At 40.2% G+C, this 21,654-nt stretch overlaps 2 protein-coding genes across 4 annotated transcripts; one reads left to right on the forward strand and one right to left on the reverse strand.

The window, feature by feature from the left end:
* Positions 1-4,375: 4,375 nt before the first annotated feature.
* EXOC8 (exocyst complex component 8) lies at positions 4,376-8,955 on the reverse strand. The gene has a single exon (XM_055425813.2). The coding sequence runs from the start codon at positions 8,824-8,826 to the stop codon at positions 6,649-6,651; it is 2,178 nt and encodes a 725-aa protein (XP_055281788.1). The 5' UTR covers positions 8,827-8,955; the 3' UTR covers positions 4,376-6,648.
* A 117-nt stretch (positions 8,956-9,072) lies between these two features.
* SPRTN (SprT-like N-terminal domain) lies at positions 9,073-21,140 on the forward strand. Of its 3 annotated transcripts, XM_055425814.2 has the most exons (6): positions 9,073-9,177; positions 9,358-9,642; positions 10,850-10,949; positions 15,345-15,473; positions 17,417-17,684; positions 18,837-21,140. In XM_055425814.2, the coding sequence occupies exons 2-6, from the start codon at positions 9,422-9,424 to the stop codon at positions 19,580-19,582; spliced, it is 1,464 nt and encodes a 487-aa protein (XP_055281789.2). In that variant the 5' UTR covers positions 9,073-9,177; positions 9,358-9,421; the 3' UTR covers positions 19,583-21,140. The 3 variants fall into 3 exon arrangements, with proteins under 3 accessions (XP_055281789.2, XP_088697959.1, XP_088697958.1); XM_088841833.1 differs by lacking the exon at positions 9,358-9,642 and having other exon boundaries at positions 9,119-9,177; XM_088841832.1 differs by lacking the exon at positions 9,073-9,177 and having other exon boundaries at positions 9,500-10,177.
* The last annotated feature ends 514 nt before the right edge of the window (positions 21,141-21,654 follow it).

Below are 21,654 nucleotides of genomic sequence, written 5' to 3' on the forward strand. Positions count from 1 at the left end.
AGTTGTGTAATTATTTCGTTATATATCACAATGTAATAAATAATAGAAATAAACTGCTTAATAAATGTAATGAGCTTGAATCATTCCCAAACCATCTCTACTACCCCACTCCCCAACTCTAGTCCATGGAATTATCTTCCATGAAAATAGTCCCTGGTGCCAAAAAGGTCAGGGACCTCTGACTTAGGGCTTAGAGGAATGTCCTCTGAGTTCAAGTCCCACTTAGTTAGGGACCCCCTTGTAGACTGGATTACTTGCAAATTATTTAACTTCAAAAAATTGAAATTCCTTCACAGACTGATGTGAAGAATAAATCATCTGTTAAGGGGGCTTACCACACAGCCTGGAACAATTGTTGATCAATGGTCCTCCAAAGGAAGGTTCACACATTGCTTGTCATACTTGAATTTTTTTCACACAAATATTTTGATTCTTATTGATTCAGACACATGCCCCAAATAGTTTTGTCTTCAGAAAATTTACTTAGAAATACCAATTTGAAATGATTCTGTATAGAAGTAATGGTCTGGTTAATGACAGAATGAAAAAACTGGGTCTGGGCCCTGGTCTTGAACATGGTCTGCCACTCAGTGGGGAAACACCTTGGCCAGGTAGCTGGCTATCCCTGAGTCATCGGTACAAGGAGTAAAATGATACCTGTTTTTCAGGTTATTGTCAGGATCAAATGAGATCAAGCATGTAGCCAAAGGTGGTGCAAACCAGAAACCTCATAAAGTATAACTGTCATTAGTTATTAAAGAATTGTACTCAATAGCATTTATTTACTAAGCTTTTATCATTAATGTTATGCCCAACACTTCTCTAGGCAAGTTGATGGCAAAAAAATGAAATGCAAATATTCTCTGTGCTAATGAAACATACTTGTTTCTCAATATATACAGCATGTATTTAACATGCATATAGTTACATATCCTGTACATCGCTGACACACTTGGAAATGGGGATGAGATTCAATGGGATCCTTTACTCCTTTTAAGAGCTCTGACTGTCCCAGAAGCTTAGGGAGGCTCATTATACTTGAAGTGACCCAAGTCACCTGTGTCACACTGTATGATTTTTCATTCTTATTGTTCAGGAATCAAAAGGAATGGGGATGTGTCTCATTACTCCACCACCATTATTATCATGCTGCACTCACCTCATGAATGACATGAGCATTGGGTATCAATGCAGAAATGCTAATAAAATATTCATTAGAACCAGGCAGTGTATTAAAAGAATTATGTGTTACAAGATAGAATTAATTCAGAGTGAAGTATGATTCAGTGTTAGGAAATCTTTCTTAAAAACTTACCAAATTAATATGAAAAAGGAGAAAAAATTACTCTAAACAGATGCTGAGATTCATTTGATAATTCAACATGCATTCTTGACCTTAAAAAATTAAAACCGCAACTCTTAGTTAACTGAAATACATGATCACTTTCTTAATGTAATGACCAAAAGCCAACATCACGCTTTGAGGACAAACAACAGGAAAAACAAACTTCTAGTAGATATGTATCTACTACAATTCCTAATTCCTGTATATTAACATCAAGCAAAAACTATGACTTAATATAGTTTTAGGTGTTCAATTTAATATAGGATATTAAGAGAACTACATAAGATGTATAAAAATTTAACAGGCAAAATGATCTTTAGAATCACATCTTGGGTGATGTGATTACACACTGGAAAACTCTAAAAAAGAAACCCTAGAAAACTAAAATCAGTACATTCCTTACATACAATCAGAAAACATAATGGATTTCATTCACAAAAGCATTAACAGATGAAGTAAATAAGGAATAAATTCACCAAGAAATGTACAAGATCTATCTGAAGAAACTTTGAAAATGCTACTGAAATATGAAAGTACCCTTGCATAAATAAAATAGGAATAAAATAAATAAAATAGGAAGATTCAAAATTATAAAGATGTCAGACTTCCCTAAATTAATCTACACTTGAGATTATTTCAATGAAAATGCCAACTGTTTGGCAGGATGGTAAAGGAATGCTATTAAATTACTTAAAACTGGATAATAAATATGTGAGAATACTTAGAAAAAAACTGAAACAGCAGAAGAATGAGACCAGTTGTAACAGCTGTCAAATTATAAATCTACAATTAAGATTGTTACCGGCACAAAAATCACCGTATCAGTAAAACAGAATAGAGAGCCTAAAAATGTACTCAGATCCACATAAATGTAATATATTATTAAAATAGCATTTCAGGTAAGTGGGGGAAAAAGAAGGATGATTCAAACTTACTGAAACAATTTGCTAATTATTTGTGAGGAAACTGGATTCTTACATCATTCTTCACTCTAAAACAAATGATAGAGCAAAATTTCAAGTATTAAATATAATAAATTACTAAAAGAAAAGCATGTTTTTGGAATCTGAAAATGGGTAAAGCCTTTCAAAACCTAATAGAAACCATACAAATCACACAGAAAAAAACTCAGATAAATGTGGCTTCATAAGAGATTAACATTTACTATACTACAAAAATAAATCATGAATTAATAAATAGATGAATAAATGACAAACTAGGAAAAAATCTGTAACACAGTATACATGAAAATTAATTTAACTATACTATAAACTATAAAATCATAATACAAAGATCATCAAAGAAAAGAATGGCAAAAGACATTTACGGAGCTTAAAAAAGAAAGATACACAAGGTTGCTGAAACTCACTCATAAAAATTACAAAAAAAACACGGTAAGGTTTTTCACAGATGAGTAAAGAATAAATGTTATTACTAGTAAGAAGAATCTTATTAAAACGTGAATGACAAAAAGTAGTGAATGAATAAATAGTGACATTTGGGGAAGTAGGTGTTTTCCCACACTGTTGAGAAGGCAAAATGGTGCAACCTTCCTGACCAGCAATCTGACAATGTTTTACCTGAATTTAAAATGTATGGTTTGAAAAGATAAATAAAAAATAAATAAAATGTATGGTTTGGCTGAGCAATTTCGATAAATCTGTCCTAAGCCATAATCACACAAGTAAGCAAAGATACATGCACAGGAAGCTTTTTTCAGGATTTTTGGTAATCCCCAAAAAACCCTGAAGACAGCAAAGTAATTAGAAAATGCACAACCCTGACAGATCCATTCATTGTGACAGAGTACTGTTCAGTCACAGAAAAACCCAACCTGGTGAGGTGCACTGAGATCTGAAAAGTACTGAACTGATAACACTCAACTGAGAGCAAGACACTCAACAGTAGGTGCCGTATGGTCCAATTTCCGGGGAAAACATTACAAGAAACTCTTACCAGTGGTACCTCTGCTGAGGAGGGTCACCAGGGGCCCAGGTGTGATGATGCGGACTTCTTACTCCATACCCTCTGTAGGTATGTTAGTAGGGATGAATTACAGACACAGCTTTCCTCGCCTTGAATCTAGCACACCTGCAATGGCGGTGGCACGTTACTTCACAAGACTGTCCGCTGTGTGTCTTTGTTCATGCTTGCATGTCCACCTAAACCTTGTCCCTGCCAGGACTGACTCTAAAGCCAACGATTCCACGAGGCCTTTCCAAACGCCTCAGAATAACACTGCACTCTTCCTTCTTAGCACTCCCATGGCACTTAAACTACAACACACAGGTTTTTCAGTCATTTTTTTTTAACACGGTTTGCAATTATTCAAATTAATTTTGCTTAATTTAGTTTGCAACAGTTTTGCCTTTAATTTGCTAATTTATTTTTTCAACGTTTTTATTCTCTATTTTCTCCAGTTTTTAACACATTAAGAGAAAACACACTTAACTTTATCCAGTCCTCCCCACCCCATATTTTAGTCAATGTAAAAAATCCCACAGACGGAGGATCCTGGTAGGCCACAGTCCATGGGGCCGCAAAGAGTCAGACATGACTGAGTGACTTCACTCACTCACTTGATAGATACTGTTAAGTTACTTGATAAATACAGTTAAGTCAATTATATGTGATAGTTTCCACAGTATCCACATATTAATTTTTTTTTAAAAAGGAGATTTTTGTCATTTGTGATCCAAGTTCTTAGGTCATATAGCCCACATTATATTTTCTTCATTTAAAGATGTGCAGAAGTTACAAAACCCACTTTGAGTAAATTCATATTTTGTATATCTGACTCCCATTCAGGGGAATCCTAAAAATTTGCGATTTGACAATTCAGTTCTGACAGTAGCAGAACACTTACTTAAATTAGCTAATGGTTTTGTATCTATTATCCCCACATAGAAAAACAAAACACAAAAACCTAGGCATTTAAAACATTCTAGTAACATGAACATAAGAATAATAAATCATTAAAGAAAAGAAATGAATATATAACAATGTAACATCAATCAATTTTATCCAGTGTAAGAAAAAAAATGTAAGCTTTATTTTGGTAAGACATTTCAGATTCCCTCAGATCACAGCATACCAATAAGCAAAACATACACATACTGATTTTATACTACACGTCAAGTCCTGAATTCCCAATCCCAGGTAAGCAAGCTGCAGAATACTAGTGCTGATAACAACTATAGGTAGTATTTGAAACAAAAATAAATGAGTTTTCAGCACTTAAGTGAAATGAGGCTTTAATCAAAAAGAGACTTAATTCCACAGGGCATCGTTTTTCAACAGTAATTAATTCATTCAAGTCTGATTTCAAGCTCAAGTGACAGTGTTAGGTTTGAAGCAACTGAGAAAGGCAATCAACACGTAAGTGGTATAATACAGTATGTACTAGATTTGGGGGCAATCTCCAACTGCATTCAATTTTTAGACCTTGCTTTGGAGTCTAATTAAACAAGAACTAGAGCTCTGACCCACTTGGAGGAATGCAGTGAAACTGCTCTGTCTTGGCACAAAGGCACGTTGCAACATCGACGCTCTTTAATAAACGTGTCCCACACTAACTGATTCTCCAACAGCATACTTTCTCCAGGTACAACTTTGAGGAACACACAACTTTTTACCAGAAGAAAATTCTGTACTTCCAGTTTTAAAAAACAGACAATTCTATGGAGGCAACCATTTGAATATCTGAGTATACACACTTGAGATTTCTGCAACTTCAAGCCGTAAGAGAAGTTTTCAGAAGTATCATTTCATGAACCCAGCATCAAATATTTACACAATACATGTTTCATACAATTTTAGAAACTTCAAGTGGCATAAAATTTTTATCAAATTCAAGTTTCCAGTGATCTTAAAAAAAACCAAAAGGCAGGTTACAACTGTTTTTGTACAACTGAAATATCCAGTCATGGTTATTATCTAGAAAATGCTAATGTTATGTGAAAAAATTTAGTCAAAGAAATGATTTTCAACCTTTTAAATATGCACAGCTAAACAGAAAATAAGTGGTTTGTCTGGCATATGAGTAATTAACATCAAGGAGTGTTACAACCCTCAGCTGCTATTAGAAACTATTTCAGGTTTTACATAATTTCCACAGTCTTAAATCCACTATTTTCATTCAGTAAAAGAAATGACCTTTTGAAGTCACTGACATCAGAAATGACACTTATGGACAAGAATGATAACAAGAAGCTGGGGAAAAACGGGTCTTAGCAGTTTCTCTCCAAGTATGAGGAAGGCCATATAATCAATATACAATAGATACAAAAGTTTAATGGGCACTTTTCTGTTTTCCTCTTAGCCACAAAAAAACAAATCTCTGCTCAAAGCAGTCACACTTGAGAATGCTATGGGGTCTGCATATGATTTTCCCTAATTTCCTAACCACCCAGACCCTGAAATCCAAGTAAGTATTTCAATGAAAACTTTTCTCTCATTTGCATGAAGTCTGAGTCACTTTATGTAACCCACACTAAAAGTGGGTTATCTTTATTATTAACAATGTGTCTTGTTATCTTTATTGTTCTTAACATGACAAGGAAAAAAGCTCCAGCTGGAACTTCAGACAACTCAGAAATATGTACAAAAAAAATTTTTTTATCACAGTTCTTTCAAGTAAATTTTTCAAGTAAATGCACCCAAATCAAGTGTTATTAAGCTGCTAATTAGCAGCTACAACTAACAAACCATTTAAATCAGGTTGTAAATGCTTGCTAAACTATGTTTACAAAAGCTTCCTCTTGTGAACTATAAGGACTGGAGTATTAGACTCCACACACTAGCTACTTTGATGAAGGAATTCTGCTGACCAAAGTTTACCCTAAAGCCAATTTTCTCAACTCCTTCCTTTCCCCCAAACTGTTCAAACACATTTTACGGTCTGGAAGAATATGAAGCAGAGTGTTTTATATGCCACTGTATCCTTTCAGAAACCTAACATTTCAGTGAACTGGGAGACTTTCACCACACACTCTTGTGTATTTACAGGCATAATCTGTACTGTGAGAAAGTGTGTTGAGTCAATGGATAAGCTGAAACGCTATACTGTGACAATATAGTCACTAGAGAGCATAACTTAAAAGGAAGGCATATTAGCTATTTTAGTAATTCCAATGTTTTTGTTCTATGGGCTTAACTTTTTTTTCTTTCGATTTTGCATTTCTATCTGAGAGAGCATCTTTTAAGATGTGTTTGAGAGTATAAAGAATATGCTAATACAACTTAATATAAATATAAATAATATATAAGCAATCTATACGGCTACACATAAACAGGTCCAGGTGTCAGACCACTGACGTTGTACTTTCAGGATTTACTCGAATCAGTCTAGAGGCATTTCTCAGGTCCTGGAGTTGCTTGGCGGGTTTCCCTACACCCTCCTCAAACCTTTTTTCCACCACGGGGAGGACTGTTTCATACAGAAAGGATGCGTTCTGTCTGATAAAAGCCTTCTTCTCTGGATCTTGCTCACACCGAAGGCTGTAATCCACATGCTGAACAGCAACCAGAATGATCTCCACCAGGCTCTCCAAAAGCACCATGTGCAGCTCTGGGAAATACAGCTTCAGTGCCTCTTCTAAGAAGCCCATGGTCTGCTTGGTGAACGCGACCACCGTGTAACTCAGGTTCACCCAGCAGTCATCCCCCGTGTATTGCTCAAAGTTACTCACCCCACAGCTCTTCATTTCCTCTTTGAGTTTCCCCAGGGCCTCTGGGGTCATCAAGTTCATCCTCCTCCACATCTCCTCGGAGTTGCGATGCTTAGTGGCTTCGATGATGATTTCTTTGTAACTATGCAAGGCTCCTTGGATGTCTTTCACCAGAAGGGCGTGGACGATGAAGGTGAGGTCGAGGCCGATGTCGCCCAGCTGCTGACAATGCTCCTTCGCCACTCTGACGCACTCAGCCGCTGTGGAGAGGCTCTCCTTACTATCGAACACCTGCTTGCTAAAAGCATCCACGAACATGCCCATGGCTGACCTCGCCCAGACCACAAAGGCAGAGTAGCAGCCACTGTCGGTGCCTGCAAAGTCGGTCTCAAATTCCCTGGCCGTCTCCAGAAGGCTGGTAAAGAAGACGTGGCACAGCTTATGAATGTAGAGTAAGGTGGCCCCTTCAATGCGAAGCTGGCGGATCGCAGTGTGCACAGCTGCCGCCCTGTTTCTCAAAAACAGCTCACAAGCCTTCGTGCACTGGCCAAGCCGGATTAGTTGAGAGACTGCCCTGCGGGTCGCCTTGGGACCACCTCTCAGGGACCGATCCGGGGAGAGTTCAAACACTAGCACCTCGGTGAGCTGGCGGACACGCTCATCCACTCTCGCCCTTAGCTCTTTTACAGGAGGTGGGCTGGGCTTGTCTTCTAGGTAATGGTTCAATTTATCCAGAAGGTCAACGGCACCTTCAAAGTCCCTCTGGGCAATACAGACATCCAGGTCTTCAGGCAATTCTTGGATCCATTCCATTGAGAGGTCCACCTTCTCTTCTTCTACCTCGGGAACAGTTGGTTCGTCGTCGTCTTCGTCCTCAAACGGGTTACTGGCCTTGGGGGTCACTTGGGGTGGCCCTCGAGGGGCCGCTGCCTCCTCCTGTTCCCTGCGTCTTTTTTCACTGAGGGCCCTCTTGGTTTCCTCCAGCACTTCCAGCCACTCCCGTTTGATTTTTGCATTTTCTGCCTGAAAAATACGGCTCTCGGGAAACATCAACAGCTTGAACATGTCCTTCATGGGTGGGTTGTCCTTGACATTGACCACAGCCAAACCATCCAGAGGATAGAGGGCGTTGTAGCGATACATTCCCCGCCGCTGTGGCAGCCAGGTGGCCACCAGCAAACAGTCGTTCATGAGAAAGCCGTGCACCCGCTGCAGCTGGGCCATGTGGTCCGCCTCGTATTCCACCAGGTCACCATTGTACACTAGGTACTGTCCCGGCGTCTCCAGCAGGTGCCTGCAGCCTTCCACCTTCTCAAGCAGGGTGGTGAGGGTTCGCTGCTTTCCTTCCTCGCCTGGCCCAGAACCGTCCCGGGAGGCGCCCCCGGGGCTGGGGAAAAAGCCGGTCTGGCCCCGGAGCTGGTCGCGCCCCCCCGCGCCACCTCCTCCCTCCTCCCCTCCAGAGGCGGCGGCGGCGCCCGCGGCAGCGGCAGCCGGCAGCAGGGTAAGGGGGATGCTCTCCAGGCTGCTCTTCTGCTCCGTCAGCAGGTGGCTGAGCTGATACATCTCGCTCTCCAGGTAGGAGATCTCACGGGCCGTCTCTATGAACTGCCGGTAGTTCTGGTAGACGTTGCGCTTCAGGTTCTGCGCCGTCTCCTCCGCCAGCGCCTGGATGCGCTGTCGGTGCTCCTGCAAGTCCCGGTCCCCGTCCGACTGCTGCGAGAGCTGCTTCACGTACAGCCGCGCCTCAAAACCGCCCGACTCGAGCTGCCGCCTCAGGCGGCTCGCCCCGCTGTCTGACATGGCCATCGCCATCGCCGTCCGGACTCACGCAGCCCCTGTCACTACCGCCGTGGCCGGTGCCGCCGCTGCGGAGGCCCACCCAAGCCGGGACAAACTCCAAGGCTAAGGAAGCAGGATGGAAGCGAGACGAATACGCCTGCGCCCGGCTCGGAACTTCAGTCACTGCGCCTGCGCAAGGGGCCAAGCGCCGACGGTGCGCCTGCGCAGGAGCTTCGAGGGCTTAGGGCTCCTGCGCTGGGGAAGCTATTGCGGAAGTGAGTGGAGGGCGGGGCAGAGCGGTGTAGGTACTACAGGGTGCTACGCATGGGCGGAGTGTGTCGTTGGTGTTTGACGTTACTCGCGAACCGTGAAGACGGTAACCAGGTATCTGAAACCTTCAACCCAAGTTTTGAGCCCACTAGGTGGTGTCACGCTGAGTTCTTTTTTTTTAAGGCCCAGAATCTGGACTTCGGCGTTTGGGACAAGCTAAGCTCTCGTTCTCGAGCCCGTTTTCCCTGAGTCTCGCGAGAACGGCGAACTGACCAGAAAGCCGGTTTCTCCTAGGCGCGCGACCGGGCTCTCAGACCCCCCCAAGACGTGGAGTCACCCACTCTGGGCCTCGGCAGCCATGGATGAGGACCTGGTTTTGGCACTACAGCTTCAGGAGGAGTGGAACTTGCAGGTCTCGGAGCGCGAACCGGCCCAGGAGCCCCTGTCGCTGGTGGACGCGTCCTGGGAGTTGGTGGACCCCACCCCTGACTTACAGGCCCTGTTTGTTCTGTTCAACGACCGTTTCTTCTGGGGCCAGCTGGAGGCGGTCGAGGTGAAGTGGAGCGTGCGGATGACGCTGTGAGTCCCGAGCCCCACTGGGGACGGGGCCGGCGGCGGCCCTTCTCTCTCCCCTCACGGTCCCGGCCTCGTTAGCCCGGGCTCTGGATTTGGGGCAGGCGGCCCCACAGGGATTATCTTCCTTCCAGCCCCTTCCCTTCTCATCTTAAACGACTTTAAGAAAGCCCCGTGGCCCATCCTGCGGCGGTTTGACTTGTAAGGGGCGCAGTGAGAGAAAAGTGTGTTTCTTTGAATCTCACTTCACTAAAAAGGGCTTCCCTGGTGGCTCAGACGTTAAAGAATCCGCCTGAGACCTGTATTTGATCCCTGGGTCAGGAAGATCCCGTGGAGGAGGGCATGGTAACATATTCCAGTACTCTTGCCTGGAGAATCCCATGGACAGAGGAGCCTGGCGGGCTACATACAGTCCGTGGGGTCTCAGAGTCGGACACAACTGAGCGACTAAACACACAGCACAGTCCAGAGGCCCTTAACGGTTGCTAAAGAGCGAGTTAACGCCTTTCTGATTTGTCTTAGCGTGCGCTTTAGGACCCAGGTGAGAGAAACAGCCAGAATCTGCCCCAAGAGAGAGTGCCAGGGACACACTGTGTGGTGTACTTCGCAGTGAGCTCGGGACCCAGAGTGGGGAAGGGGCTCATGTTCCCATATTTCTGGATTCAGGGAATCTAAAGGGATGCCTCTAAAAGGATCCCTTTCTGACACTCCAGGTTTGAGAAATTCTGATTTGAGATAATGTACCCCTGTATATGAACGGAGTTAACAAGTAAGTCTAAGAAGTCGTCGTGTACCACTGTACTTGTTTTTGAATTGATATCGAAGCATCTAAAATAAGAGAGAAGATATGATGCAAAGTTATGTGTTTAAAGTATGGATCTCTTTCATATAGGACTACATGGACATATGCCAATGGAGATCTGGCTGTTACCATTACAACTGATTGAGTATAGCTTGTAGGGAGGAGACAGCAGCAAAATAGGATTATCTTCTTCAAGCTGTTATAGCCTGGTTAGGGTAAAGAAAGCCACTACTCGGATGAAATACAGGTATCTCCCAACAAAGTGGGTATACTCTCAAGAAAGCCATCCTTCATAGAGTTCTATCAGTCTGAACTGTCCAAGAACAGTGAATAAGGATTTTGCTCTTTCTTTTCTATTTCCCTTTTGTGTATATTTGGTGATTAACAATTTTTGTGGTGGTTGTTTTCCAGGTGTGCTGGGGTATGCAGCTATGAAGGGAGGGGTGGAATGTGTTCCATCCGTCTCAGTGAACCCCTTTTAAAGCTGAGACCAAGAAAAGATCTTGTGGAGGTATTCTTTGCATAAACCTGATTCTTAGCTCAGTAATTCAGAAACAGTTATTATTAGACTGCTGTAAATTAACCTGTACATGTGGGGGGAAAAATCAGTTTTCCCTCACTGCAAACTTTTATTGTGGGGCAAATAATGATTACCTTATATTCTTAAAGTGTCTCAAAGTTGGAGGCTTTCAGGTATGTTAGCTGCTTTGATTTTTACAGCCCTGTTTATGTTCAGTATGTGTTATCCTTATTTTTATAAATAAGGTTCAGATAGACAAAGTAGTTGGTTTAGAAGCAGCAAGAAATTTAAGATACAAATCCTTTTGTTGACACACAACAAATTTTGATTCTCTTCTGTTCAGCCACCATGGTGTCCTCCCATGACATATAGCTGAGCTGGCAGAACAAACCAATGTGAGGGCACACTTCATATCTAGAGGTGGTGATCACTTCTAATAGCTGAATGAAGCAGCAGGATCCCTCAGCTGTGTTTAGTTGAGTCCAGTAGTTGCCTGAAAATCTTCAAGATATACCTGGTGTGAGTTATCTTGCCTCAGTTGTATCATTTGAAATGTATGCATAAGAGAGCATAGGTGGTAGAGATTGGATGGGAAATAAGTTAAAACATGCCTGGAAATATGTTGTGTAAGGAAATGGCAACCCACTCCGGTGTTTTTGCCTGGAGAATCCCAGGGACGGGGGAGCCTGGTGGGCTGCCGTCTATGGGGTCGCACAGTGTCGGACACGACTGAAGCGACTTAGCAGCAGCAGCAGCAAGGATGACAAAAAGTAATGGGTTTCACAACAACGTGAATGTACTTAGCACTACTGAACTGTACACTTAAAATAGTTAAGATGGTAAATTTTTTGTTCATTTTTTTAATCACAATTTTATTTTTAAATAGCTGCTGCTGCTGCTGCGTCACTTCAGTCGTGTCCGACTCTGTGTGACCCCATAGACAGAAGCCCACCAGGGCCCCCCGTCCCTGGGATTCTCCAGGCAAGAACACTGGAGTGGGTTGCCATTTCCTTCTCCAATGTGTGAAAGTGAAAAGTGAAAGTGAAGTCACTCAGTCGTGTCCGACCCTTAGCGACCCCAGGGACTGCAGCCTACCAGGCTCCTCCATCCATGGGATTTTCTAGGCAAGAGTACTGGAGTGGCTTGCCATTGCCTTCTCCGTTTAAACAGCTACTAAATGTTAAAGTAGTACAACAGAAATAATAAAGAAGAAACTAATAAAGGGACAAAGCCCAGATGAAATAGAAAGGTGGACATAAGAACAATATCAGTTATTATATTAAATGTAAATGGACTAAACATTCCAGTTAAAGACATGGAATGGCATATGACATTAACTGAGATGTGATTAAAACAAAGACACACATATGTTAAGTATAAAAGGATGAGAAAAAGCATATCTTCCAAATATTAGACAACAGAAAACTATTATGGCTATCTAGTATTAGTATAAAGAAGTTAAGGGAAGAAGTTTAAGGGAAGAAGTTTTACTAGAAAAAAACGGAGACATTTTAAAATGATAAAATAACCTATTAAATACAGACACATAATGACCCTTAAAGTAATAGCATAACTTTAAACATGAAGCATCAATCAGCAGAAATGAATAAGAGAAATAAGCAATCTACAGTCATAGTTGTAGATAAAAACACAATTCTGTTGGTAATTCAGTGAAGAAGCAGGAAAAAAACAGTAAAGCATTTTAAAAAATTAAACAATATGATTAACCAAATCAACCTTACAAGGAGCGCTAATTGGAACAGCCCTAACTGAAAATTGAATTCGTTGCAGAAACAATGTTGGTTTAAATAACACATTAATGATTTTTTTTTCTTAAGGTAATAGGCAAGAAGAAAATGGGAACTATGTGGTAATGCTTCAAGTGAGCATTTGCTGTTGGCAGAAAGTTATAATGTGAAATCAGGAGTAAGATGGATGGAGGAAGAATAGAGGGACTGGCCTGTATTTTAAGTAGCTGCCTAAATTATAATGAATTGGATTCAGAAAAGGGAAAAACTTAAACTGATTGAGGAGGTCATGAAAAGTTTTACGTGGGATTTCATTACTACTAACATCAGCACGCCTACCACTCACTGTATTGAGTACCTACTGTGTGCCAGACTAATCTAGTTATTCTGGGATTTGCTTTTGATGTTTGTTGTTGTTGTTCGGTTGCTAAATCAGGTCCAGTTCTTTTTGACTGCAGCCCTCTAGGCTCCTCTGTCCATGGGATTTCCCAGGCAAGAACACTGGAGTGGGTTGCCATTTCCTTCTCCAGGAGGCGAGCCTAACAGGACAGAATTGAATTCTGACATGTAGGAATGGTAGAGGAGACTACTTTTGGCAGAAGGAACGGGTGGGTATGCTGTGGACAGAAGTGAAGCCACTAGGCTTATGGCATATATAGGTCTAGAAGTCGTCGTTTTTGGCCAGATATAGAACAGAGGTGGGAAATTGAGGTGTTTGGGGACAATGATGTGTAGATAAAGCCTAAATGTAGAAAATGGTAGATAAATAAAAATGTAAATATTCAGTATAATGCCTTGTACCATTTTCAAGATGTGTTTGAATTGAACCAAAAATCAGAAACCTAAGTTGTTTCTCTTCAATGAGAATAGTTATCATTACTTTAGAATGTTGAAAAACATCTGAAATGTAGAATGACCTTTGAATTTGAGTCTCAATAGACTGGCATTTTCTTGAAAAGATAAGAGTTGGTAAATGTTTGATTCTTGGATTTCTCTATTCATATAATTCTATACAACTAAAATTCATTAATGCCAGTCTAGTTCTTCTGATGAAAATTTTTAAAAAAAATTACAAAGGATTATGAAAAAAGCTATGCTTGTGAGGACCTTTATGATTTTCACTTTTGTATTCACATTTTTTAGAACAGATTATGAAATATCAGCCATAAATACTTTTGTAAACTTTATACCTAAACTGTTCCATCCTTGGTATGGAAAGAGCAGTAAGTTTTATTGTTTGTTTTTAAAATTTTACATGATTTAAAATCCTCAAACTACAGAAGACTATACAGAGAGAAGTCTTGGTCTCCCCCATGCCTCTATCTGACCTTTTCTCCTATAAAGGACACTGTTGTTTCTAGTTTTTTTCCTGTCATTCTCTTTTGCCAGTATTTATATCCACTCTTATCTACTCCCCACCACATAGCATACTTCTTACACAAAATGCTGAGTACACTCTTTTGTACCTTGCCTTTTTCGTTAATACATTCTGTAGCAGCCTCCATATCATTTCATAGGGATACTTTTCATTCTTTTTTATGGCTACATAGAATTCCATTATGTGACTGTACCATAGTTCTTTCAATGAGGCCCCTATTGCTAAACATTGTTTTCACTCTTTCACTATTGTAAGCATGCCACAATGAAATACCTCATACTCATGGCCTTTCATTTTAGTCTAGGTGTTGCTGAGTCCAACAATAAATGTGTTTGTAGATATGTTTGATGTTACCAAGTTTTCCACACGGGTTGTACTATTTTGCATTCCTATCAGTGATCTCTGGTGGCTCAGTGGTAAAAAATCTGCTTGTCAATGCAAAAAACTGGGGTTCAGTCCCTGGGTTGGGACGATCCCCTGGAAGAGAAAATGGCAACCCACTCTAGTATTCTCGCCTGGGAAATTCCATAGACAGTGGAGCCTGGTGGGCTGCAGTCCATGGGGTTGCAAAGAGTCAGACATGACTTAGTGACTAAACAATAACAACAACAACAACCAGTGATATATGCGAATGCTTATTTTCCCTTAGCTTTACTATTAGTGTCAAACTTCAGTTTCACCAGTCTCAATAAGCAAGAAGTTGTATACTTGTGTATTAACTAGCATTTCTGTTTTTACAAATGAAGTTGAGCATCTTTTCATATGTTTATGGATCATTTATATTTCATTTTCTGTGACCTGTTCATGACATTTGCCTATTTTAAAATCAGATTTTTGATCATTTCCCTCTTGATTTTTAGGAGTGCTTTATAATTTAGGAGTTAATAGCCTGTGAGATAGTTGCACATATATTTTCCTGAGTTTTTTTTTTCACTTTACTGATAACATTTTTTTCCCCATACAGAATTTTAAAATTTTCATGTAGCTGAATTTATCAGTCTTTTCTGCTGGATTTTGGTTAATAATTAAAAAGGCTTCCTTGGAACAGGGAATTAACCTGGGATCTACAGGACTTTGGATATTATATGCAAAGTTTTGTGAATGTGTGCTTATATAATTTTTCTAGAAAGATGGTTCATGACTTCTGTCAGTATCTGAAAGGAGCCTGTGATCCAAAGAAGGTTAAGACTCCAGGTAGAGTCAGAAAATGCATTTTTATTTTCAGAAGCACCATAATAACATGATTGTTTTTTGTTTCAGACCCTCTTGCATGAAATGATACATGCCTATTTATTTGTCACTAATAATGATAAAGATCGAGAAGGGCATGGTCCAGAGTTTTGTAAGCATATGCATCGCATCAATCGCTTGACGGGAGCCAATATAACGGTATATAAAGCCACACACATTTATGATATTTAGTAGTTATTTATTCAGTATTTCATGGGATTTAATTAAAAATAGAGAACTGGGTAGAAACAAATACTGTGTTTGAGGATTTCCCAGGGCAAGTGAGGGGCCCAGAGAAGCAAACCAGCTTATCTAGGACCCTATAGTAGAAGACAGCAGTTCTAGTGACATCCCTGAGACCTCTGGGAATAGCTTGTTGTGCAGTTACTGCAGGCCTGAGTACCTCTTTTCTGGACTGTTACTATCATCTCCTAATTACGTTCCCTCATTGTCTCTTCCTGCAATCTGTCCTATATTCTGCTGCTATTGTATGTTACTCCCTTCATCAGAAGTCTTTGACTTGCATTTCTGCATAATGTGGGAGGTGGCAGAGGCTGGGGTCAGAAAAGCGGGAAGAGTCAGGTTGCCTACATCCTGATGCTGGAGCCACTGATTGTGGGACCTCCTTAAACTCTTTCATGCTCTGGTTTACTCACATGTAAAAGGAGGATGATAACAATACTTAGGCTTCTGGATCCTTGTGAGGGTTAGAGAAAATGCAAGCAAGAACGTTTTAGTACAGTTTGGGTACTGACTAAATACTAGTTGTCTTTGTTATTATACACTTATTTTATCCAGTAACCTTACTGTTCCTTTTTTCTTACTTTCCACAACTCCCCTGCTTATGTTTCTAATGCAACTTTTCATCTCTGCCATCCCTCATATATTCTCTCCCTAAAATGTGCCTCTTCTATTTTCTGTCAAAATGATCTTCATCTTTACAGTGGGATATAACTTCTCCCTCCTTTGAACCTCCTCAGCAGATATGTAACCTTTTACAATGTTATATTCTACTTTCATACCCCAATAGGGTGACTCTTACCTATCTTTATACATACCTGTGTCTCTTTATACATGCCTGTGTCTATCTGTAGAGTTACAGAAAGCTTAGTATTGTTTCCCACAAGGGGAATTTTTTAAGAGCTTAAAAAAAACAAAACTCACGTGCTGCCGTTGCTCCTTACCTTATATAACTAATAATGTTCCACTGAGAGGACAGGAGGAAAAGTTCCTCAGTCATTTGGAAGTATCATCTATAAAATGGTGCCGTGCCAGCCTCAGTGCCACCATGTGGGAGGGCTCACCTTCCTTTCAGCCTGAACTCTTCTCTGTCTGCTACTTAGGTTCTAAGTAAGATTTCATCTTGAGGGTGAAACAGAGGGGTCCTGTTCAAGGACTGTAAAGCACATTTAAAGAGAATTTGTCTCAGTGAAGTTTCTCATTCACTCAATCAGCAAACACTTACTGAGCACCTTCCCTGTGCCAGGCTGGTAATAACCACTAGGGAACATTCAAACCCTGGAGAGCTTTTCACCTATAAACAGATAAAATGGCACCTCAGAAAACTTGTGAGGAAATGAGCAGAGCTGGGCGAATGTGGAAAATGGATCTGGCAGAGGCAGCCTGAGACCAGGTGCTGCTTGTGTGTGGGCCCAGCGTTATTAGGAAAGAGTCCTTCAGAACCCTTTGGTATGGTTACCTATAGGGGAAATTTCAACCGAAGTGGGAGCAATTCTTACTGATTATGACATTATATAAAATCTTTATCCTAATTTTTCATCATTTAGAAAGTGGGGTTTTAAGACTTTTAGCATGTATAGAAGCTTTTTGGTTTTTTAAATTTGTCTTCTAGTCTCACATTTTTCTATCTTTACATAGTTTATGTAGCACTAAATTAACTACTGCTGATTCCCATTAAAATGAACTTTTGAAGAGAAGCTAAATATAGTTACTATCTTTCCCAAAACATAACTTCAGAAAACCCTTGAGAAGTTGGAAAGTTAAAAAAAAAGGAAGTTGTGGGAGGCTGCTTGCTTATTACATGCATTTTCTTAAAATTGTTAACTTGCCTCCTTAATGCTAAGCACTTTGTCTCGGCCCAGGTGTACCATACTTTCCATGATGAGGTAGATGAGTACCGTCGACACTGGTGGCGCTGCAATGGGCCCTGTCAGAACAGTAAGCCATATTACGGCTATGTGAAGCGCGCCACAAACAGGGCACCCTCCGCCCATGACTACTGGTGGGCCGAGCACCAGAGAACCTGTGGAGGCACTTACATCAAAATCAAGGAGCCAGAGAACTACTCAAAAAAGGGCAAAAGAAAGACAAAACTGGGAAAGCAGCCAGGGTCAGAAGCAGAGAATAAAGGTAAGTCTGCTTATAGTCTTCCTACTTTTCCACTACTGTGGCCAGTTCTCTGAAGGATGAGAACTGGCATTAAGATAAAGCTTTAATTAATTTGTTCAAAAGAAAAAAGGCAAAACAAGAAACTTGGTTTCAACTGAAGCCCATTTTAATTTTTTTTTTTTTCATTATTTTTCACTTGTTAGAGATAAAACCCTTGGCAGCATTTTTTGAAGAAAAAAAAAAGATAAAGCTTAAAGAGTATTTCTTGTGTAGATGTTTTCAAGTATGGACTTAAAGTGGAAAAAAATCCCATTGTCTATAAAATGGTGGTAGAAAGATACATTTTGCTCTATGTACATGTGAGAAAAAGTGGGAATAGTTTCCACTGCTAAAATTTAAGGGTAAAGTCCCTTTCCCTATCCTGACTCACTGGGTCATTAGGAAACAGAAGGCAAAAAAAAGATTGTCAAGGTAAAAACAGTAATTCAAATAACAATGCCCGGAATTGTCCTAGCTACACCCCTTCCTATCAGTTGGAGTCTATCCAAGCAACTTCTATGTATTTTCATTAGAAGAATGGGAAAAGGATATGGCATGTATATGCTGACACTTGAAGATTTACCCCTTTCCCCTGCAGTTCAGAGTTACTGCCCTTTGAAGGGGTAACCAGGTTACTGAAGTTAATGTTTCTTCCCTTGGGAAGTTGTTGATTGGATGTGATAAGGATTCATGGACATAAGCTTTCTCAAATCTGAAATGTTTACTAAGTTGAGAAGCTATAGAAGAATTTATGTGGAAAGATTATATCCTGTTTTGTGAGCTGGGAAGATAATGCAGTAGCAGATTTTCCCCATCTGGGATGCGGTTAAGAGTACTAAAGGCAGTTTTCTTGGTAAAAGTTATTCTGCTCTTGATATTTGCATGATAGAACTGCTTATCTAAGTATGAGATGGTATTTTGTGTTTTGTTTTGAAGAGAGGGGTTTTGTCCTTTATGTGTTCTCAATATCAGAGCTTTCTGACTGCTGAACGTTGTCCTCCTGTTAATAGAGAATTACAGTATAGTTCTAAGTTAGAACAAAACTGGTGCCTTCATTTGGAAAAACTATCCATTAGCTTAATACTTGTTATGGTATAAATTTTGAATCAAGGAAAAATCTTGCTTCTTTTGCAGACAAACCAAACAGAGGGGAGAAGCAGCTGTTAATCCCCTTTAGCGGGAAAGGTTATGTCCTCGGGGAAGCCAGCAATTTTTCATCTGGGAAATGTATCACTTCACATGCTGTTAATGAAACCCAAGAGCCTTTAAGTCAAGACCATTCAGCAAATGCCCTGAGACCTTATTCTAAAACTGAGGTGAAATTTGAACAGGATGGTCCAAGTAAAAAGACTTCCGTAGCATCCCCTGTTCTCAGTACCAGTCATCAAAATGTCTTAAGCAACTACTTCCCTAAAGTGTCCGTTGCCAGCAACAAGGCTTTCAGAAGTGTGAGTGGGTCTCCGGTGAAGAGCCTCACAGTGGGCGACAGCACTACAAAGTCAATCTCTTCCGGTTCTCAGAGGAGGGTTACATCTTCTAGGATATCTCTAAGAAATTCCTTAAAAGCCATGGAATCGACATCTGTCACTGCGGCCCAGGATGCAGGTGGGCCTGAAGGTAAACTCCCAAGTAAACGACCCAGGCTAGAAGACAAGACTTTTTTTGACAACTTTTTTATCAAGAAAGAGCAAACCCAGAGTGGTGGTAATGATCTGAAGAGTAGTTCACATCCTCCAGCTGCACCTCAGAATCCCAGCAGTTCATCTTGTCAGAGCAGAGTGGTTCACTGTCCTGTGTGTCAGGATGAAGTTTCAGAGACTCAGATTAACGAACACTTGGACTGGTGCCTTGAATGTGATAGCACCCAAGTCAAAAGCTGAAAAAAATCTCTGATTTCAAAAATGAATGGGTCTCCAATGTCCACCTTTATTGCTTCACTACTACACTCAGGAATTTCTGGTTAATAAGATTTTCAGGTTATAATCTAGTTCATCAATATTAAATGTTCTACTTTATATAAATATAATGAGATTGTAATTAAAAAATATTTTGCCTAGAGGTGCTATACTCTTGTTTTATGCACACTGGAGCCCAGAATTTCTTCTGGATGCATTCATGTATAATTTTTAGATACTTCTTTCTGGCTTTTAAAAGTATTTAAATCTGTTAACCTTTTTATTTTCCTTAAAATATTCGGTGAGGAATTGTCAGGTATTTGGTTAAATTGAATATTTTATTATTAATATTAAAATTCATTCCCAGAATGGGTAATATCCATAGTGTCAAGACATATTGACCAAAATTACAAACTAGTTGTTTTAGGGTACTCAAGGTTTTTGGGTGTTTTCTTCCAAATTTTAACATTTCCTATATTATAAAGATTTTTGTTTTTCTGTTTCACTAAAAGGTGGCAGATTTTATAGTAAATTGATTTTTATAGTAAATATTATAGATATATGTATTCTATAAATATATTGATATTGATAGTATCTACTTAATAAATATAGTAAAATTTCTTTTGGAATATCGGTAGTAACAAATAGCTACTGTAATTCTGTAGGCCAGAGCTTAGCTGTTTTCTTAAAATTTTAGATGCTAAGTAACATAACAAAGTTGCCTAGTTTATGTATAAGTGAAACATCATCTGGAAACAGTATTATGAACCTTAAGCCAAAGTTGAAACCATTTAGGAATACAATTTTTGCCTATGCAAAGTATTTCTTTTAAAAAACATTCTTTTTTATGTTACCACAAAGGGACAAAGATAGTTTGATGAAATTTACTTTGTTGTCTCAGGGCTACAACGCCAGCCTGTTGGCATATTTTCAAGGCCTTAGTTAATAAGTTTTTTCTTTTTCTTAACTTTGTTGCAACATGACTTTTACATACATAGGTGCAGCTGGGTTCCCCTCTGTGTGACCACTAGAAGTTAGAGAACATTTCAGTTACCCTAGAAGGTGTCCTCATGGGCATCTCTTCTAGTCAACACCCACAGCCCCCAAGTAACCACTGTTTTCATCTGTCACCTCAAGTTAGTTTACTTGTTTTTGAACTTCATGAAGTCATATCTTTGTTGCTATGGGTAGCATAAGTCTATTTTCATTGCTCTGTAGTACTTGTATGAATATGCCAGTTTATCATTCTAATATTAATGAACATTGGTATCATCTCCTGTTTGGGGCTGGCCATTGTGAACAGTGCTGCTAAGAACATTCTTATTTGTTTCTGTTGAGCATATCCCCAGACTGGAAATGCAGGTCACCAGGTACCTTCTGTTTAGCTTCAGTAAACCCTGCCAGTTTACACTCCTACCAGCAATGTATGAGACCTTACTGTTCCATCCTTTTCATTTCAGCCTATCAGGGAGTGTTTGAGTTTCGATATCTTCTGAAGCATGAAGTTAAACCATAGTATTTAATAAATATAAATGACTTAAAATGTGTATTATGTTGAATATATACACTTATACTCTCATATAAGATCATTTAACAAATTATGTTTAGGAAACGTTTTTTTGTGTGCCAAAACCATACAAAGGCCTGGTGCTATGAAGTATATGATAGCCCACCCATGGCCTCAAGGAGTAGTACAACCCGTCAGGGAGTGAAACAAAAGCAGATTAATTTCAAAATAGTTAAGGGATGTGGGAACTGGAAAGGACAATCAGCCCAGCCCAGGGCTTCAGGAGATGGAGGAGACAAATTCTACACCCAAGTTGAGTGTTCTAGGGCAAGTCAAGTTAGTCCAGAGCAGGATGGAGAGAAAGGGCCTTGCAGAGAGAAGGAACACTAAGGTCTGGCAGCAGTCCAGCACATTCTACTGGGAGAACTAGGCTGTTGCAAATGAGAGTAAAATGTGAAGGGTGAAATGGTAGAAGGAGAAAGACTGCAGACAGGACAGATTCAAGTAAACCTTTGAGGTCGTTTGTATTGTCCCTATTAATACACATCTG

The sequence above is a fragment of the Moschus berezovskii genome, chromosome 12 (assembly GCF_049115385.1).
Source record: "Moschus berezovskii isolate FMDL1 chromosome 12, NW_MosBer_1.0, whole genome shotgun sequence".
In the NCBI taxonomy this organism is placed as follows: Eukaryota; Metazoa; Chordata; class Mammalia; order Artiodactyla; family Moschidae; genus Moschus; species Moschus berezovskii.